This window comes from Phoca vitulina, unplaced genomic scaffold (assembly GCF_004348235.1).
Source record: "Phoca vitulina isolate PV1807 unplaced genomic scaffold, GSC_HSeal_1.0 scaffold73, whole genome shotgun sequence".
NCBI lineage: Eukaryota > Metazoa > Chordata > Mammalia > Carnivora > Phocidae > Phoca > Phoca vitulina.
Window position 1 is genome coordinate 3,201,003 of NW_022589776.1, and position 19,532 is coordinate 3,220,534.

The 19,532-nt window shown below is 45.9% G+C and overlaps 1 protein-coding gene across 2 annotated transcripts in view; it reads right to left on the reverse strand.

Moving 5' to 3' along the window:
* The window catches only part of TNR (tenascin R), a 419,528-nt gene that overhangs the window by 58,674 nt on the left and 341,322 nt on the right, over positions 1-19,532 (reverse strand). The window contains exons 5-9 of one of the 2 annotated variants that reach the window (XM_032393362.1): positions 18,727-18,990; positions 15,353-15,468; positions 12,942-13,092; positions 7,335-7,604; positions 812-997 (exon numbers count right to left, since the gene is read on the reverse strand). In XM_032393362.1, the coding sequence (XP_032249253.1) occupies positions 812-997; positions 7,335-7,604; positions 12,942-13,092; positions 15,353-15,468; positions 18,727-18,990 (987 nt within the window). The remainder of the gene's footprint in view (positions 1-811; positions 998-7,334; positions 7,605-12,941; positions 13,093-15,352; positions 15,469-18,726; positions 18,991-19,532) is intronic. The other variant, XM_032393363.1, reaches the window with a different exon arrangement.

The following is a 19,532-nucleotide window of genomic DNA, read 5'->3' on the forward strand; positions in this document are numbered from 1 at the left end:
TCCAACCTTCCATCCATCCATCCATCACTTATCTAGGACTTAGTGTTAAACACTTCTCTGGACACTGGGGAGACAATAATGAGCAAAACTAAATATGGTCCCATTCACAGAGCTTTGGATCTAAGGTGGACACTGACAACGGAATAATCATACCCACAAGTGTACAGTGATAACTTGAGTGGCGCTGTGAGGACAGTGGTCACCAGAGAGATGAGGCAGCAGGACAGGATGACCTGACCTCACCTGGGGACTGCACAGGCTCCCCAGGAAGTGACAAGTGAACCAGGGAAGCAGGCATAACTCAGTGAAGAGGGTGGTTGGAGAGCCCGACAGGCAGCGGGAACCGCGTGCGCCAAGCCCCATGACAGCAGGGAAAAGGTGTTTGAGGAACTGTCCAATGCAGACCTGTGGTCCCGGAGCAGGGGGAGCACCAGGGGATGCGGGAGGGAGGGGAGACCAGGGGATGCGGCCGCACTAGGGTTGGGGGTTATCTCAGGAGCAATGGGAAATCCCTGCAATGTGTGCAGAATGGGACAGCATCGTTGAAGAGATCACTGAGGGTGTGAAGAGGACATTGTGGGGGTTAGGAGAGAATATTCAGAGGCTTTTTGCAGTGGTGAAGACGAGACTTAGTAGTAGTTTAGGCCAGGTGACAGCAGACAATGGAGAGCAGTAGACATGTGACAGGTACTTGAGAGATTGAATGAGTGGGATCTGGTGATGGCTGGATGGGGGTTGGGTGGACTGGGGAGAGAGCTGTGAGAGTGTGGACTCGGGAGCCGACGTGCCCCTGGAGCCAGGGTGTACTCACCTGTGAGGGTGGCTCTGGTGGTTGGACCGATGCTCTTGGGGACCAGCAACTCGTGGTACTGCTCACCCGCCAGGGTGCTATACACAACCTTGTACTCCTGGACCTCTGCTTCGCTGTTGTCCCACTCGAGGTCAAGGCTGGTTGCTGTGTGCGAGCCCACCCGCAGGTTCTTGGGGGCATCAATCTCTAAAAAGAGTTAGTCATCACCAAAATCACATGGGATAATGTGCATTTGTCGTGTGCCTTGAAGTTTAACAAGCTTTGGGTTGAGAGCCCACATCTCCTGACCCTCTGCCTCCTGTTTTGACTGAATCCCAGGGCTGCCCTTGAGCTTTTGCTCTGCCAGATCCATTGGTGGTTTGGAGACTTTTACATGGGAGTTAGTTATCAACCCGCTTTACACTTGCTCCATTTCCATTCAGGGAATGTTCTAGAATATTTCCTGAATGGATGTGGGGGTATCCTAGAAATTTAAAAATGAGCCAGTTATCGTAAGCTTGAAACTAAGTAAGGGAAACTCCAGCAAGAAAAAAAATCAGAGACAGCTTCTAAGTGATTATGATGGAATACGGTAATATCAAATTTGGCCACCAGCCTAAAAGAAGACAGTTGATTGCAAGATTCTGAAGTATCAGCTGTCTTCCCCTGGATTTACCTGCATAGACACTGTGGCAAGGTTTGTAGGAAATTAAGTAAACACATAGGGGATGTGATGTAGTGGGAAGAATATGGGCTTTGGGATCGGGTCTCAGGCTGAGCCCTAGCTCTGTCTCTTATTGTAATGGGACCATGATCAAGTTTTTGGTCAAGTGAGGTGTCACTGGGCCTTGATGGCCGCATCTGTAAAATGGCTTAGTAATACCGACATTTCAGGTTATTGTACAGATAGGACAATGCATGTGAAGTGTATGGCGTGATGCCTGGTGCATAAACAGGGGCCCAGCCTTGGGAGGACTCCCTGTTGCTTCTGAAGCTCATCCTGAGTTCCAACAACATGGCACCCCCTAATGCTCTCTGAAGCTCCAGAGATTCCTGTGCAAAGGAGAGACCACCAGCACGAGGTCTCTCCCATGATCCAGAGGGGCTGATTCTCTCTCCCTGGACTGGTCATGTCCTCAGGCTTCTTTTGGCAGAAACAACACAAATAACTCGCAGGGGAAGAAGGTGCAGCCATGAAAAACTGCTACTTAAAGAATTTTTAATAAGTTGTGTCTTTGGGACTTGAATTTAACTTTGACGTGGACCAGCCATTTGTTCTGAGAAAACCTCCAGGAGACTTCTAATTTGCAAATGCCAGGCAAGTATACACCAATTGTTCTTGGGGAAGACGGGAACACTGTGAATCAATCTGAGTGCAACTGCTTCAGAGTGAGAAGTGTTCTGTTTAGTGATGCAAATTAGGTGAATCTTTTAGCAGATTTATGTCTCTGCAGCTTATTTTTCTGACAAATGTTTCTTTACTCAGTGTGGATTTAGCGTGCCGGATTCTGTGCTTTCTGGACGTGCTGTGTGGATGGAGAGAGGAGTCAGATGGAGAGAGGAGCTTGGATACAGGGGCAGGTGGGAAGAATGGGCTTGAGCTGGACCCTATGCCACTCAATCTCATGCAGGAGCAGAGGCTGGGATAAGGTAACCGACCCGGTGTGGGGTGTGTGGCCTGAATGGAATTAGAGTAAAAAAGAAGTTAGGGTTAGGGTTTAGGTTGACTCTTGTAACCACCTACTGCTCTTCACAACTAAAAATTCCAGACTTTGGAAACTATGATTTTTGTTTTCTAGAGTTTTTTGGCCTTAGGACCTGTGCACTGTGGATAGGGGCCAGTGTTGTCTCTGAAGGGACCAGACACTTTCCAGGTCCATGATGCCAAAAGAGGTCAATGCTGGGAATGAGGGCTTGGGAATGTTAGAGTAAGCAGTTAGTTAGGTTCTTACAGGATCCCTGGAGGCCAGCAAAGGGGAAGTCATGACCAATTACAAGAAAGTGAGAAGTCTGACCTGACCTGGCAGCACCGGAGAACAAAACCACAAGAAACTGGATCAAACCAGACAGGCCCAAGATGGCTGACAAAGTAGGCCAAAGCTCACATTATTCCTTTATTAGACTACATTACTAAATCTCCTCCCTAAGGGTGCTGTGACAGGAAACCACCCTGCTTCCAAGAAATCCCTGCCCCCAGTAATGAATATTCCACTTCCATGTTAACAACTGTCAATAAAACATGGAGACCCAAACCCCAGTGGACACGGCTCTCCCTCGAGCTTGCCTGCTCTCAAGTCTCCAGAGTGTACTTTTGCTTTAATCAACTTTCCTGCTTGTACTGCTCATCGCTGTGTTGTGTCTGTCCTTGAATTCTTTCTCATGGTTACACCAAGAGCCTCCAGTGACATCTTTTGGATAGGCTGGGTCACAGTCTCAGGGCCTGAGGTCTCCCCAGTCCACCTGGCAACAGGGAGAGGTCTTAGGAATGGGGTGGAGTGAAATGGTTTGCTCCCCTGGGTCTCTCTCTCTCTCTCTCTCTCTTTTAAAGATTTATTTATTTTAGAGAGAGAGCAGGAGCAGTGGGGGGTGGGGAGGGCAGAGGCAGAGGGAGAAAGAATCCTCAAGCAGACTCCCCACTGAGCATGGAGCCTGACGTGGGGCTTGATCCCAGGACCCTGAGATCATGACCGGGGCCGAAATCAAGAGTCTGATGTTTCACTGACTAAGCCACTCAGGCCCCTCCCCTGGGTCTTGAAGCCTGACCTCTAGGAGGGATGACTCAAGGTCAACCCTCCCTGTAGATAGGAGCTGGTCTGGTCTCTGTAACTCATCAGCAAGCCAGGGGAAGACAAAGACCGATGTCCAGGGGGGCCCTGTGGAGGCGCTTGGGGCTGTGGATTCTGGTAATAGCCACATCTAGTCTCCAAAACATAAATTAGACCAAGCATTTCTCCTGCTTAAAATTTGCCTGTTGCTTCCTATTATAAACTCCTGATCGTCCCCTGCACGGCTCTCTGCTTCTCAGACATTGTCTCACAAGACTTCTACCCTAATTCACTCCAGTTGTACTGCCTTTTTTCTACTCCTGAAACACATCAAACTTACTCCCACCTCAGGGCCTTTGCACTGGCTGCTGCTTTTGCTGGCAGGCTCTTCCCTGGATCCTCACATGGCTTAGGTCACTTAGGTGTTGGTTAAAACTTCACTTCCTCAGTGAGGTGTTTCCGAATGATTCAATCCCATGTGGCGTTTCCTCTCCAGCATCCCTTTCACTTCTGAGCATAGCGCTCAGGATGGAAGGATCCTGTGTGTTTCTTTGCTTCTTCTCCCACTGGAATGTAACTCACAGGGACTAGACTCTTGTCTATCTTGTTTATTCTGGAGCCTCAGTGCCTAGAACAGTGCTTGGCACCTGCTGGGTGTTCAGTACGCACATGCAAAGTGCCTTGATGAAAATTGTCAGTTTTCGGTCTTGTCTGCCACCTCAAAGACTTTAGAAAAGTCTCGTTCAATATTTTGGCTGGGGGGGCTATGAGGATGCCTGGGGCAAGGTGGTGGTTCACTGGCAATCTTAGGCATTCCTTGGCTTATAGAAGAAGCACCCCAATCTCTGCTTTTTATCTTCACATGGCGTTCTCCCTGTGTACCTGCTTCTGTGTCCGAATTTCCCCTTGTTATAAGGACACACAGTCATTTTGAATTAGGGCCCACCCTAATGACCTCTTTAATTTGGTCATCTGCAAAGACCTTGTTTCCAAATAAGGTCATATCTACAGGGACTGAGGGTTAAGACTCCAACATTTTTTTAGGGGACACAATTCAACTCATAACAGCATTCAAGAGAGGTCTGGGGCATTCAGGTTAGAGCAGGAGCCTCTGCTTTGGCCGAATGCTCCGGAGGCCGAGTTTGGTGCCCTGAGGGATGTGCTCAGAGAGAAGGCCTCCAATGGAGAGAAAGAGTCCCAGGACTGCCTTCATGAAGGTTACTGAAGCCAGAACCACCCGAGGGCAGGGAGGTTTTCGAGATTGACCTCCCGGGTTCCTTGGGCTGGCTTCTCTCTAACTGCCAGCCTGCTGTCTCACCACTGTGCTCCCATCAGGGTGCTCTCTTTTTTGGGAGCAGCTCCAAGACCCAGGTAAATATCCCACTCACCATGCAGGGAACAAATCTCTGCTTTAATTGCCAGGGCAATTAGTGCGCTCCTAGTGTCGAAGACATCACCTGGAAAAGCACTTTGGCTAATTTGAATTTAAGCGGAGTTCTGAAATGACTGAGGGCCCTACTGCGAGGGTCCGGGCCCCTCCACCCTCATTCGGCTGGCAGCCCGCCCCCCCCCCACCAGCTCCTCTGCAAAGCTCCTGGCGTCTCCCCACCCCCGCGCCCCTCCCCCGCTGAGCGGAGGGGAGCAGGTTGGAGGTGCAGACCAGGAGGCAGCCTCCTAACAGCTGCCGATCTGCCAGGCTACCGGAAACAGAATCACTCAGCAGTGAGCTGAAACTCAGGGGGAGCTCGGAGGAGGCAGAATGTAATTGTCTTGATTGGAATTTTCCTGGGCCACCAGCCAATCCTGCTTCCATCTTGTCGACCTAAACATCAAGAATTTGCCTTTCATCCTGCTGCACGAGAGCGCTCTTCTCCTTTTTTGCCTCTTCAAACTTTTTATCTGAGCAAAGCACAAAGAAACCTCTTTTCAAACAAAAACTGTCTTGAAATTCAGAACAGAATGCAGGACTTGTGGTCCCCAGGAGATCCCACCACCCGAGTGAGTTGGGTGGTGTTGCGGGGTGTGAGGGGTGGCGGGGGGAACGGCTGACCTGAACTCTCCACAAAGGGACATCGTGTCAGGTCATGCTCAGCCCCGAGCAATGTGGATTAAGTGGAGGAGAAGAAGGAAAGAGAAATGGGCAGAATTTAGTTCCTTTTTTTTTTTTTTTTCTTCAGATGCATAGTCAGTCACTGGTGATCATAAGATGTGTTCAGTAAACAATCTGACCCGCGATCCCCTGGGTAGGGTGGCGTCTGGCACAGGACCTGGGAGAGAACCTCTCTCTTCAAATCAAACCCTGCCGTCAGGGTCCACACTTGCTGCCTTTTAGCAGGGAAGCTTTTTCCACTCTCGATTTGTCTTTCTGTGCAGAGGAAGCCCCATTATAAGACTCTGGCCTTTTCCTTACACTGTGGAAGGTAGACTTCCCTCAGTGGTGAGTTTTGTAGCAGGACATAGGCACTTAGTTCTGCTCTTCTGTTCCCCTCTCTCATGGGAGCCAGCTCTCCCCAGGCATCAGGCCTCTGTGTGTTCCTCCATGGTGTAAATCCTAACCTGAGTAGTCCCCTAACTTCTGCTGCATGGCGAGACTGGCCCAGATCCACAGGGACCATCACCTTGCAAGCCCATCTGGCACTAACACTATGCTACAGGCTCCAATCCAGGGGATATTTTGGCTTCCATCTGTCTTATTCTTTGCCTTCTTTGTCCATTGATTTTAAACACAGGTGGAAGATAATGGTGCTGTTGATGGAACCACCCCTCAGCCCCTCAGCTGGTTTATCCCATCCCGTAACAGCTCTTGGGCCACACCACAAGTAGGATGCTTGATTTAGCGATTCTCCTACTTTACCCCCTCAGAAGATGCTGGTTCTCAGATCCTACAGATGCTAGCAGTTTCCCTTGATCTCTGCACAACTTGGAGTTGGCAGAGACATTCCTTGCTGTGTGACCTCTCCAGGGTAGAGAAACCAAGACTGAGAATCCGGGTCAGGTGGAGACTCACTATCTGATCCCAGCCCCTGTTGACCCAGTGAGAGTGCTGGGAAGCCTGTGTTGGGATGGTGCCCCCATCTGGCCAGCCTGACAGGCTCCAAGAAAGTCAGGGAGCAGGTCACCGTGAGGTCTGGCCTTTCTTGACTGTGGGGGAAGCTCTTTCCAAATTCTAACAGCCTTGGGAAGGAGGATGAGTGGTCATCACAGTAAGGCAGGTGGGACTTATCCTGCCTACTGTCTGTGGGAGCAGGCCTCCCATGAGCCTTCTTGCTAGTGTTTGCAAAGGGCAGAGTGAGTCACAGAGTCTCAGGCAGAAGGCCTGCTGCCAGCCGCACAATGTGGGCCTCGCACAACTCCTTGGGGCGCCACCATGCTGTGTAATCATTATGAATTTATAGAATTATTACAAGTGCCAGCAAATAGCAGTAAAGCACCTCGAGGGAGAGCACCTTTCCTGAACTCTCACAAAATTGCCACTTGGGCTAGCAATATGGACGTGTAAATGCCTTCAAGACGAACTTTTAATTTTACCAAGGAGACACCTGAGAGCTGTGGAGAAGAGCCTTAGATCAGGTCACAGATCTGGCTGGTAGCAGAGGCAGGATGGGCACCTAGTTCTCTCAAACAGGTGTGTTCCTCTGTGCTGTCCTATAACTTGGGTCTGTGATAAGGTGGGCGTCCAAGCAATGTCACCTGTGCCCCCTCGACACCCCCTTGATGTGACATGGCACCCGCTGGCTCAACCCTCTCTCCCCCTGGTGCCCCCCACCACCCCTGCCTACCTGTTGTGAACTGGGTGGTCGTGGACTGGCTCTCATTGGTCCCGCGGACGGCGCTGACCCACACCTCGTAGCGGGAGCCGGGCCGCAGGGCCTGCACTGAATATTGGCTCAGGGGAGGCTGTAGCCGGAAAGTGGTCTTCCCGCCTTCCCCGCCCACCAAGCCATACTTCAGGAGAATGAAATCGACTTTGGCTCGAGGTGGGGTCCACTCCACGAAGGCCACAGTGTCCGAGACATCTCGAACCAGGATCTGCGTGGGCCCATCAATGACTGAATAAAAAGGATCAAGTAGAAAAAAAGAGTTTGAGAAATGGGTGTTTGAAATCAACTCTCTCCTCTCCTCCTTAGGTTAACTTGGTCAGTCAAAGAGAGGATGGGTATTATTATCCCAATTTACAGATGGGGAAAACGAGACACAGTAAGACAAAATCGCTTTCCTGAGGACACACAGTTTGGCAACAGGGGAAGCGACATTAGAAGTCGGTTCCCCTGCATCTTGCTCTCAGCAGGCTCTGGTGTTTCAGCCCCAGCATTCTCCATTTGGGCAGGGGAAGAGCACCCACTGGCTTGAGAGGCCAGCAGGGCTTCTGTCTGGAGGTAATGGGCCAGAGAACTGTGAGACGTGCTTCTGGTGTGTGTGCTCTGCTCTTCTCTCACCTTCTCTGAGCCCTGATGAAAGACCTACAAGATTATCAGCCCCATGCAAACATCTCAGAATTTCAACTCGGTTGCCAAAGAGGGCATCGTGAATGTCCAAAAGATGTCCCTGCTCAGCCACACCTACAACTCAGTCAGTCCAGCTGCTAAGAGTACCACAACCCAGCAGATATTTGCATTGCAGACGTAAACATGCCTTCTGGGGAAACTTGCTCTTCTGGGAAAAAAAAAAAAAAAAGGACCTTAGTTTAGGAAGAGCATCTTGTGGGCTATTTTGTCACACCTGTTCTTGCATATTCCTGACCTAGAGGGGCACTGTGTGTCCCTCCTGAGCCTTTGGCCTCTGCCACTGAGTGGCTGAGGGGAACATCATTGTGGGGTGGCATGACCTAGAAAAGCTGAGTGGTGTCCCAGGGGGCCCAGCATCTATGGTTCCAGCACCCACTTGGTTCATAGTGAATTAGACAATGGTGAGGTTGGGGAAGGGGAGAGAATATAGAATGGAAATAGAAAAAGAAAGAACTTCGTGAGAATAGAAAATGCTGTCCTCAACTCCTCATGGTAAGTCTGCATGGCCAATGTGTCCTTTTTGAATTACTCATTACCTTCTAAAAGAGTAGGCCCAGCTTCCATGTTTGCATTTATAATATGATTATGCCTCTCTGGCTAGAGCTGATTAATATTAATATTAATGTTCTTCAAGGATTTGGAATCGGAACCAGAGGCTCAGCTTCTCTGGTTAGATGGTTTGGGACCATGTAGAGCCAGGGCTGGTATGAGACCATTCTCTACCATATTCACACATAAATAGAAAACATTTGATCTGAAGAGAGAGAAAACGGGCGGGAGGGGAGTGAAGAAGGGAGAGGGTGATTTATCATAAATACATATTGGTCTTGGTCCCTTTCTGACACAAACCTCCTAAAACCTTTGGAGTTTCCTAAGTGATGAGAGTACTAATGTCTTTTGTGATGTTAATGAGGTGAGGATAGGGGCTGGTTGCCAGGGGTGTGAGCCATGTGATTAGAGGGCTGGAGCTTTCAGTCGCGCTTCTGACCTCTGGTCAAGATCAATCCTGCCTGTAATGAAGCCTCTGTAAAAACCCAGAAGGACTGGGTTCGGAGAGCTTCCAGGTTTGGGAACCAGAACGCTTCCACGTGCCACCATGATGGGCCCCGAAACTCCATAGAGACAGCAGCTCCTTTGTTCAGGGCTTTGCCCAATGTGTGTCTTCATCTGGTTGTTGATTAGTAACCTTTAATATCCTTTGTAGTAAATCAGTAATCTTGTGAGCAAATGGATTTCCTGAGTTCTGGGAACATCTCTAACAAATTAATCAAACCTGAAGAGGGGGTGGTGGGAACCTCTGATTTATAGCCAGTTGGACAGAAACACAGGTAATGACCTGGATATGCAATTGGCATCTGAAGTGGAGGGCAGTCTTGTGGGACTGAGCCCTCAACCTGTGGAATCTGTTCCTGTCTCTGGGTAGATAGTGTCAGAATTGAGTGGAATTGTAGGATACCCAGCTGGTGTCCAGAGAATTGCTTTGGGGGGGACCTCCCTCTTCAACACACACACACACACACACACACACATACTGGAATTGGGTGCAGAATTTTAGGAACACATATACATAGAGAAGGAGAAATGAGTGACTCTGTGGAGCTTCTAGAAAGACAGAGAGAATAACCTGAACCTGGCTTTCCATTCTTCAGTTTTTTGTGACATCAGGATACATTCTAGTCCTAGGGTTTCAGGAGACACTCTATGTCCTTCCAGTAAATTCTCTTTTTTGCTTTAGCTAGTTAAAGAAAATTTTTCTTCCTTGTTACTAGAGAGTCTTGACTAAGACTTGTTTTTTAAACCAATCCACTCTGGACCACCTCCTACTGTCTACAAAATGGAGCATCTTCTGCAGGATGAACTCAGTCTGACTTTGAGCTTCTCAGTCTTTCAGAGTTGGGCCTTTTCCTGGGCACCCCACCCTCTTTCTGGGTCTAGTCCAGTTTTGTTCCTTATTAAGCAGCTTAGGATTTTTGGCTTAGTACCAGCCAAAATGAAAATCACCAGGCCATTTTGGTGCCACCTGGTTTGGAGTTAAAATGAAGTTCTGTTTTTCATATTTGGGGTAATAGTATGATTTAACAGAACACATCCAGATGTTTTCAGCATGCTGAATTTAATGGCTTTCAGTAACTTGGGCCTTTTAAATTTAATTTAATTTAATAACAAAATGGGAGAAGTGGTCTTCTAGCTGCTATATAAGCATAAAGTCTGAAACATAGACACTCAGTACATGGGTGTGGAGTAAATGAAATGAATGAATATCCTCTGTATCCATGAGAAAGAAGGGGAAGCATTTCAAAGAATTCAAGCTTCTTGAGAAAAAAAAAGATGTCACAGAAACTCAAATGACATTGGAAGGCTTTTGTCCTTTAACTCTTTAAATCCCCAAGACCCTAATCATAATGGATTGTCCATATTAGAATATAATCATGCAGCATAGAGGGCCCTAGTTGCAGGAGGTCTAGTAATTTGCATTCCCTAAAGGCCTGCCTGGAAGAAGCCAGTCTGAGTGCCTTTGAGGACTCAGAGCTTCACAGGAGGGGGTTGGTGTCTGTCAGACCTCAGCAGAAGGAAATAATTAACCAATCATTTCCTGAAAACAGCAGACAGGGTTGGGAGACAACCTTCTTTTCTGTAGCCACCCTTGGATTCTGCCCTTCTGTTGGCCACTCAGTAGTGGTGTCCCCATTCTAGTCAAGTTGGTATCAGCTTGTTTTCAATTTAGGTCCTAATTTCTGAACAAACACAAGTTCTACTCAGAAAGTCAAATGGAATAAATATTTTTCTTTCCATTTCTTCATGACTCTGTACGCAATGCCAAAGTATTAACTAGGACATTTTTCTTAATTGAAAAAAAAATCTGCCTAGCTTTACCACAAATTTTTAAATCTGGAATTTGAATCTTAAGGAACTTCCAAACCAAAAAATATCGCAAATTTCGTAAAAATGTGCTTTGAGTAGAAGACTGAGGCAGGGTTAGACTATTTTCCCCAAATTTGGAGGAAAAACTTTCTACAGCTGCAGTGCTCTTCTCTGCCCTTTTCTGAACCATCTTCTTTGTCTAGGCTTTTGTTTTCCAGTCATGTTTTCTTAATATCAGTTCACAGGAATGATTTGGAGTCACTGAAATGTTTCATCCCAGAGGAGGAGCATCTACACATGTCATGAAATGTCAGGTTCCAGCATAACCTTGGGGAACGGAGTTCTGGAAAAACTCTAGTCACTGGCATCTGAAGAAATTCCTACAGAGAACTTTTCGGTTTTATGGCTATGGAGTTTCTTCTAAAACATATTTGCATTAGAACAGTAGTTTTAAAGTCTTTTTAGGGGGAATAATACTCTTTTCCTTTAAAGAACAAAATCTTAAATGACCGTACAAAATATAAAACAGGTGGAGCTGCCTTGGTTGGAGGCTGTGTTGGGCATGGGTGTGGATGTAATCAGAGGCCTGAATCTCCCCTTCATCCTTGCCTTGAGCCACTGCCATGGAGCCCTAGTGTTCTAATGGAACATAATCTAATGCCACAATAGTTTAAAACCAATGTTTTCTAGGCTGAGCATAAGCCTCAGCACCTGATGTTATTTAGTTTGGATCCAATTAGCAAAGTATGAATCACTAATCCATAAACATGGTCTCATTACATGGTGTTGTCGTTCTTTTTTCTGGCCAACTTGGCCTTTATCCTAAACCCATAACTGGCTTTCTTAGGTGTCAATGTCAGTTTATGAAAAATAAAGCTGTACCAATATTCACCTATCTCAGTTTCTGTTAACTAAAAGGGAAAAGTGCTTAACTTTTGAGTCTCAGCTCCCCCATCAATAAAATGAGACAAAAAATGATACCAGATGCTATTTGTAACTTTTGAGAAATTGGGAGGGCACACACATATGCATCATAATTGCTAATTTACAGCATTGAAGTTGGCCATCCTTTGTTAGCTAAGAAAACAATAAGGCAAAAGATGACGCAGTTACTGAATTGAATCTAGAAACAACGATCTTGTATAAGATTAACTGTGGGGATGAACTAATAACCAATTTAAGTCATCACCTTGAATGGTGACTCAACTCACACATGCTGGTTTTAAATAATTTGTTTCCACCTGCTCTCACTTCTTTTTTTTAATTTTTTAAAAAAGATTTTATTTATTTATTTGACAGAAAGAGACAGTGAGAGAGGGAACACAAGCAGGGGGAGTGGGAGAGAGAGAAGCAGGCTTCCCGCTGAGCAGGGAGCCCAATGTGGGGCTCGATCCCAGGACCCTGGGATCATGACCTGAGCCGAAGGCAGATGCTTAACGACTGAGCCACGCAGGCACCCCCACCTGCTCTCACTTCTAAGTGTGTTCTGTAAGTATATGTATATACACTGGGTATTGAGCACTCTCTCATCAACATAGTGCTAATCACTTTGTGTGCTTTTTCTAATTTAATCCTCATGTCAACTCAAAGAAGGAGGTATTTTTGTTCATCACTGGAAAATGATGGCAAGTTTGGGAAGGGTTGGATGACTTTTGCTAAATCTCACAATAGATAAGAGTTAGTTCTTGCTCAAGAACTTGGTTCCTGAGCTCAAGATACTAGGGGCTGACAAATGAAGCCTCTTAATGAATAAGCTCAGAAGAAATACGCTGGAAATCTTAACAAAGAATTTTCCCTGTATAATACTTTCCCAGATTTCTGTGCTTGCAAGGATTAGCAATAGGGGAGATGTTCAGCTAAGCATCTGGTAGAGTAGCTCCATCTCCATGTATCCAAATCATTTTCAGCTCTGGGAGAAAACCCAGCACCCTTTGTCTCTCTACTTCTTGGGAAATTTGTTGTCCTTTTTCCAGCGTGACCTAATGCTTAGATGTAGGAAGAAGGGTTGGAAGCACTCACCAGTAGAGACGCTGGCCGAGGTAGGGGGGCTCCGGGCTTGCTCTTTCAGAGCCACCACATTGACAATGTATTCCTCCCCAGGCTTTAGTCCTGTCTGATTGAAGGATGTAACATCACTGGGGAGCTGAGCAATCACCCCTCCTTCATTATTCTGGAGGGTGGGAAGAAAGAAGAAGCAGAAAAGGCAAAAGAGAAAAATCACCGGGAGAGAAAAGTGTGGAACATCAATTGTGAATTGTTAATAAAAAATGGGGCCCACATCTATTCCCGTGATGCTGACAGCTGAATGTCTGGAGCCAGGAAAAACTCCCAGCAGACTCAGTGAGAATCTTACCGCTCTATGAGGATTTGGCAAATGGAGAATCAACTTTCAAGAACATTTCTTTGGCCTTCCCTGACTCTTTTGAGTTTGCCAATAAAAATTGGTCATGAGGTAATGTGGATTGACTCTTGCCAAAGATTCCGTATTTGATGGTTATGGTTAACATCCATCAGATTTTGGGGCATTTATTATGATGAGCATGCCCTTGGCTATTTAGAAGAGTGAACTTGTGTCTGCGTATGCCTATGAATATCTATCTTTATGTATATATACAACATTTTTCAAACTAAGACATTCACAGTTTGTGAATGAGCTGGAACTATTATTTTGCTCTATCTGGAGTTTTCCACACTGTTACACCGGGTGCAAATCTGTCAGTGTCTTTTTTTTTCTTCATCCAGATGAGTTAGGAGTCAGTGACACAACCAGCTAGGAAGTACAAAGAGAGAAAAAGGAAGCATGGAACAAAGAATAACACAAAGGAGAAAGGAAAGAGACAAATTGGTGGAAGAGGAAATGAGAAGGATTAACTTGATGATGTTGGGTCCAGGATCATCTACCTACCTACCTCTCCATCTGTCTGTCATTATACATTTTCTGTGTGTGTCCCTGGAAATGGAAGGGATGAGAAGACTCTTTTTGTGTCACTGCCCTTCTTCCCTATTCTTTGGACTCTGTTTATGTCACCCAGAGTGCCCTATATGTAATTTATAACCATACCCATAAATCACTGTAACACATGCCCCTCCGCACCCCCCTCCCCGCCCCACCCCCAGCCAGTGCCTACAACCTACAGATCACACAGTGGTTGTGTGTTTGACCTTGGCATGCCCTGGCCAAGGTCTTATTTGGAATTTTACATATTAGATGTAAAATAGGCCAACCTAGCATAGTTTTTTTTCCTGCCTCAGCATCAGGGTGATAGGATTCTCTCTGCCCTGTTACACACCCAGTTGCCCACCATACTTTAGTGGCCGTTTCAATGCAGATAAGACATATAAGAAGGTATTTGTACAGAATGCCTGTTCAGATGTATTTAGCTTGCCATGACATGACTCTATCCACATAGAGAGGGAAGTCTTACTATAGTGGACAGAACCCTGGAGCCCTGGGTTCTTGTGTTAAGCCTGCCACCAACTAGCTATCTGATGTTTACATTTGCTGAGTCTTAGTCTCTTTAAACTAAACAAACTCAATGGAAAATGAAGGGTCATACTCTGTGAACTTGAAGGTCTTTGGTAGCTCCAACAGTCCATGCCTAGAAGAATTTTGAAGTAAAATAATGGTGAGATCACTGTCTTGTTATCCAAATATGTGTCATCTGTCATTAAGTCTGATGAATGACTGGAAAAATGCTATTTGATATTGAAAGATGAAGATGGGGTAAGGCCTATGATTAAACATTACACTCCCATGAGTGGTAGAGTTAGGGAGAATATCAGTAGGGCCAACAAATTCTGGAAAACCAGAACTAGGCAGGCGCCTCTGGTGACTTGGAAAAATTAGTTCTAGATTAACACAATAAAATGCTACTTTAAAGAATAGAAAGGAATTGGGATACTTTTTAACTCAAAAACTAATAACATAATTTGTTTAAGGACAAATCTTCTCAATTAATAGGTTACAAAAGGTATTTTTGTGTTATGCCTCAGACCTTTAGAACCTGGCCATGCAAGCTGACTTTTGGTATCTTCTGCACAGAACGAAGCCATGTGACTGATTCAGTCTGGCTTTCTTTATGTCCTAAAGAAAAGCCCCAACATTTTGAAGATTTGGTTTTTAGACTTGCTAAAATCATAGCTTGCCAAACCCTAGAGCTTTCTGAGCAGAGAGCTGGGCCTGGTGGCTGCTTCCCACATCCTGTCTTCCAAAGCCAGGGTGTGAGGCTCAGGGCCACTCTTGCTAGTCAGTCCAACATGCCTTTGTGAAAGAGATGTTCTATAGCCCAGACACCACCAAAGGTCCCTTTGCATCTTTAGCCGCATGGAGAGAGACTTTGGGTAGCGCCATCCTTGCAGCCCCTTATTCCAAGTTGAGGGTATAAATACTCCAAATGAGGCTGTTTGGCAGTGTCACAGGTGGACATTACCTTTGGAATGAAGCTGATCTCCCACCCATCGAAGGAGAATGAGAAGGGCTCCCACTGCACTTCCACGGTGGTCTCTGTGATGGTCTTGAAGTGTAGCCCTTGAGGAGTGGAGAGATCTGGAACACAGCAATGTGGGTGACCATATCATGGCTACCCCTGGCAGGGACAGAGAGCATCACCTGGAGCTTTGCCTGGGTGCCATCCCTCCACAGCTTGGGTGCGGTGGGCAATCCCAATCTTATTGCAAACATGAGGAACCCAGGTGAAGGATTGGCCCACTCTGTCGTGGCCCTGGTGCTGCTCCGTGTTGGTGATACCCAAGTGAACTTAACAAACTTAATCTAATAAGTAACTTTTTTAATGCTTTCTATTCCATCATAGGTTAATATTAAAATACAAAAGAAATGACCTTTCCTTTCCTTACTAATGTGGCAAATCTTGGTATTTAATACGATGCCTTTCTCAGAGAATTGAACACTATCTTTGGAGGCTCTAAGGATTCCTGAAAGGCAATAAAATGTTCCCATTTCACACCCAGGAAGAGGGAGGCACAGAGAGAGTTGGCTAAGGACACAAGCTAATTTCAGAATAAAGACTAGAATGCCTTTCTTGATCATCTGATGTGCAGTCAGAGTATTTAGTTCAGCTCAAATCACCATGTCTAGGATGGTCTAAGATTTCCATTTCGTGTACACAAGGCAACCAAAGACACACACAAAGGACAATGGCAGATCCTGGGATGTTTGCTCTCACTCTACTGTCTCCCTCTTTTCTCCAGTTCTTCGTTATTTGTCTCTTCTCTCCCTCACTTACCTTTGCCTCACTTATCTTGTTTCTCATTCCTTTCTTAATCTCCCCCTTTTCTAACCCCATCTCCCCCCACACGCAAACACACACACAGGCGCACAGACGGAGGCATGCACAGGTTCAGTGAGGTGGAGGTATGCTTGTCCTAATGGAGTTCCAATTACCAGCCCTGAGATACGACAGCATGACTTTTCTCAGTTCTCCAGGGAGCCCGCTCCCATTTTAGCTTTGCCTCTTGTGGGATATTCCATTGGAAAACTGACAGATTCTCATCCTTCCTGTTTGGAAGCTTCCTCGTGCTTCTTGGTTGAGAGGCAGGTCTGATTCTGAAACCACTTGAAGGCATGTCAGATGAGTTTACATGATTTCGTCCTTGTCACCTGGGAACTTGCCTGAGGGGATGCCCTGAATTGGCATAATGCATGCCATGGGGGGATGGAAACTTCATAACTGCTCATGCACGTGCACGAGAGAGGAGACGCCTGGGAGTCGGGCCAGGCACTTGCTGTGGTGACTCATCCCGGAGCAAGGTGGGAAAAGCGGCAGATGGTGACCTGCCTCTCTGCACAATCATCGAAGATATTTAAAACTGGTTCTCAGGCACCAGAGGAATTTAGAAAAAAAGGTCAAATATAAACAGAGATAATTATAGGCATATTTACAAAGTCAGCATTCATTGGGGGAATCCAGTATTATAACAGGAGCTCTGTCACCTGGAAAGCAAGGGGACGGTATGATTTCTTAAATCCTTTCCTTTCTGCGGGTCCCTATCCTTCCGAGTGCAATTGAGTCCAAGAAGCCTTCAAGGCCAGCTCTTCTTACTTTGACCTCTCCCTTCTCTGAACTTTCATGGCATTTGTTATCCAAATACCATCTTGTCCCTTGAGACCTACATAAAATGGACTGAAATCTCTTATCCCTTATTTGGTGAGAAGTCCCATTTCCTGACCCAGGGGCTTCTGTTTCACGGTTACTTCTTGATCCAGTTTCCTGCTACTGCTAAAATCTGTGTGTGATATAATAAAAAAGTATTTGGTTTTTGTCCCTGGGTTCCTGGCACACAACTCCTAAAACTTTTGGAATCTCCGGAGCGATAAGAATATCTATTGTATGATTGTGAGATAACTAGATAGCCTGTTTCCAGAAAAACCACGGCATGATTTAAAAGATCAGAACTTTCAGCCCCATCTTCTAACTTCCAGGGAGGGGAGACAGGCTGGAGACTGAGTTATTTACCAACAGCCAGTAACCTATTTAATCGTGCCTACATAGTGAAGCCTCCATAAAATTCTCCAAGCAACAGGGTTTGGAGAGTTTCCAGGTTGGTGAAGAGAGGTGCTGGGAGGTGTGATGTATCCGGAGAGGACATGGAAGCTCCACACCCCATCCCTCCATCTCTTGCCATAAGCATCTCTTCCATTTGGCTGTTCCCAAGTTGTATCCTTGGAAATAAGACAGTACTAGTAAGTAAAGCACTTTCCTGAGTTCTGTGAATTGTTCTAAGGAATTATCAAACCTAAGGAAGGGTTGTGGGAACCCTTTGAATTTACAGCTGGTCAGTCAGATGTACCCGTGACAGTTTTGGACCTGTGACTAGCCCCTGAGGTGGGGACAGTCCTGTGAGACTCAGGCCCTAAGCTGTGGGACCGGACACTCACTTCAGGTAGATAGTATTAGAGTTGCATTGTAAGTTGCCTTCCCAGCATCTGAGGAGCAGTATTGGAAAAGACAATTTAAGAAACCAGAGGTGTATAAAGAAAAAAAAAAATAAGTGCCTTTCTATCTGCTTCTTATTCTACTCCTCGATGTAGCCAATGTTAATACTTGGTATGCAATCTTTTAAAATTTTTCTATGCTTAAATAGAATACATGTAAAATACAGATAGGCACCTATAGGAATTTTCCCCTGTTCTAAATAAAAAAGAAAAACTATTTCTTATGGAGAGCAGTTTAGCTGGCCTCTGTCTCTGTCTTAAGCTCTCTTTCTCTCACTGAATCTTTCAAAACTATCCTCTAGAGCCTCAACTTTTATAATCAAAATAGACTATATTTTGCTAAACAAAAGACCATGAAGAAATTATGCCACCTCTCTATGAAGAGAAGTGGGTGTCGTCAGTGTGGTTTTAAATAAGATTTTTTTTCCCACTCTGCTATACACTTACCATCTGTAACATACCATTTAGCATTTGCTTATTATACGTCCTATTTCATATCTTCTGGTTTTGAATCCCTAACTAGATTCAAAGTCTGTATAAGTCTCATACTTTCTTTGACTTCTAATCAGACTCGAGCTTATAACAAGTCAGAACTCAATAATTGCTTTTTTGTCCTTTTGGTTCTATAATTGATGGGAGCTGCCTGGATTTGGAAATTCTCTTAATCAGAAGTGCCTTTTTAATGATTTACCCTTTTGGGTAAATCGGGTCACGTCGGAAACCCTTCCCCTCAAGAGCAGTGATTATTGCAGGCATCCCTGAAGAATTAAGAAAAGACACTACTATCATGAATGCCCATGATCTCATGTAGGAAAAAAGAAAAATGAAGTAGGATGGGGAAATGTTACGTACGGGTGGCCACCTTGGCAGTGATGGGAAGGCTGAGGATGTTGCTAATGACAGCGTAGACGCTGATGTTGTAGGTGAGACCTGGCTCCAGCTCCGTGATGGTGACACCACTCCAATCTCCAGGTACCCGCTGCTGGAGCTGGAGGCCCCCCAGGGCCGTCGGCTGGTAAGAGATCACATATTCCGTCACTGCCATCGGCCCGTCCCATTCCAGCTCAATGGACCTGTCGCTGATACCAGCCACTCGCAAGTCCTCTGGAGGGGCAACTACCAGGAGGCAATACACAGATAGCATGAGCTCAGAGGACTGCCTTCCCCATCCTGGACTCAACTTTCTTCCTCACATCTCACCCCACACACCCTGTCCGTATGTCCTGCTCCGCTCACTGGCTTAGAGTGATCTGTAACTCCTTCTGTGGGCAGGTTCTTGTCTTTTCTGTGCTTAGTACTTCTCTCTCCATAGGGCCATGAGCTAGTGGTGTGCCGGACCAGCTCTTGCTAGCTTGTGAAAGTTGAATGTCAAATTTTCAGGAATTTTTCAAGACTGTTGTTAAATACAGCCATCATTAAAGATTAAATTGTATAACGTACAGTTAAGTAAATTGTATTAAAAACAAAGGGAATGAATACTCAAAACTCATCACTTTCAAATTATTTCACGACATTTTACCATTATCCATGCCCTCGAGGTAATTCACGTGTGTCGAACCTCTCTGGTGGAAATACTATAGAACTGGATTCTACTGCACAGCTGTTCCAGACCCCATGTTGAGTGACATATGTCATGTTGGTAGTCTGAAATTGGCCAT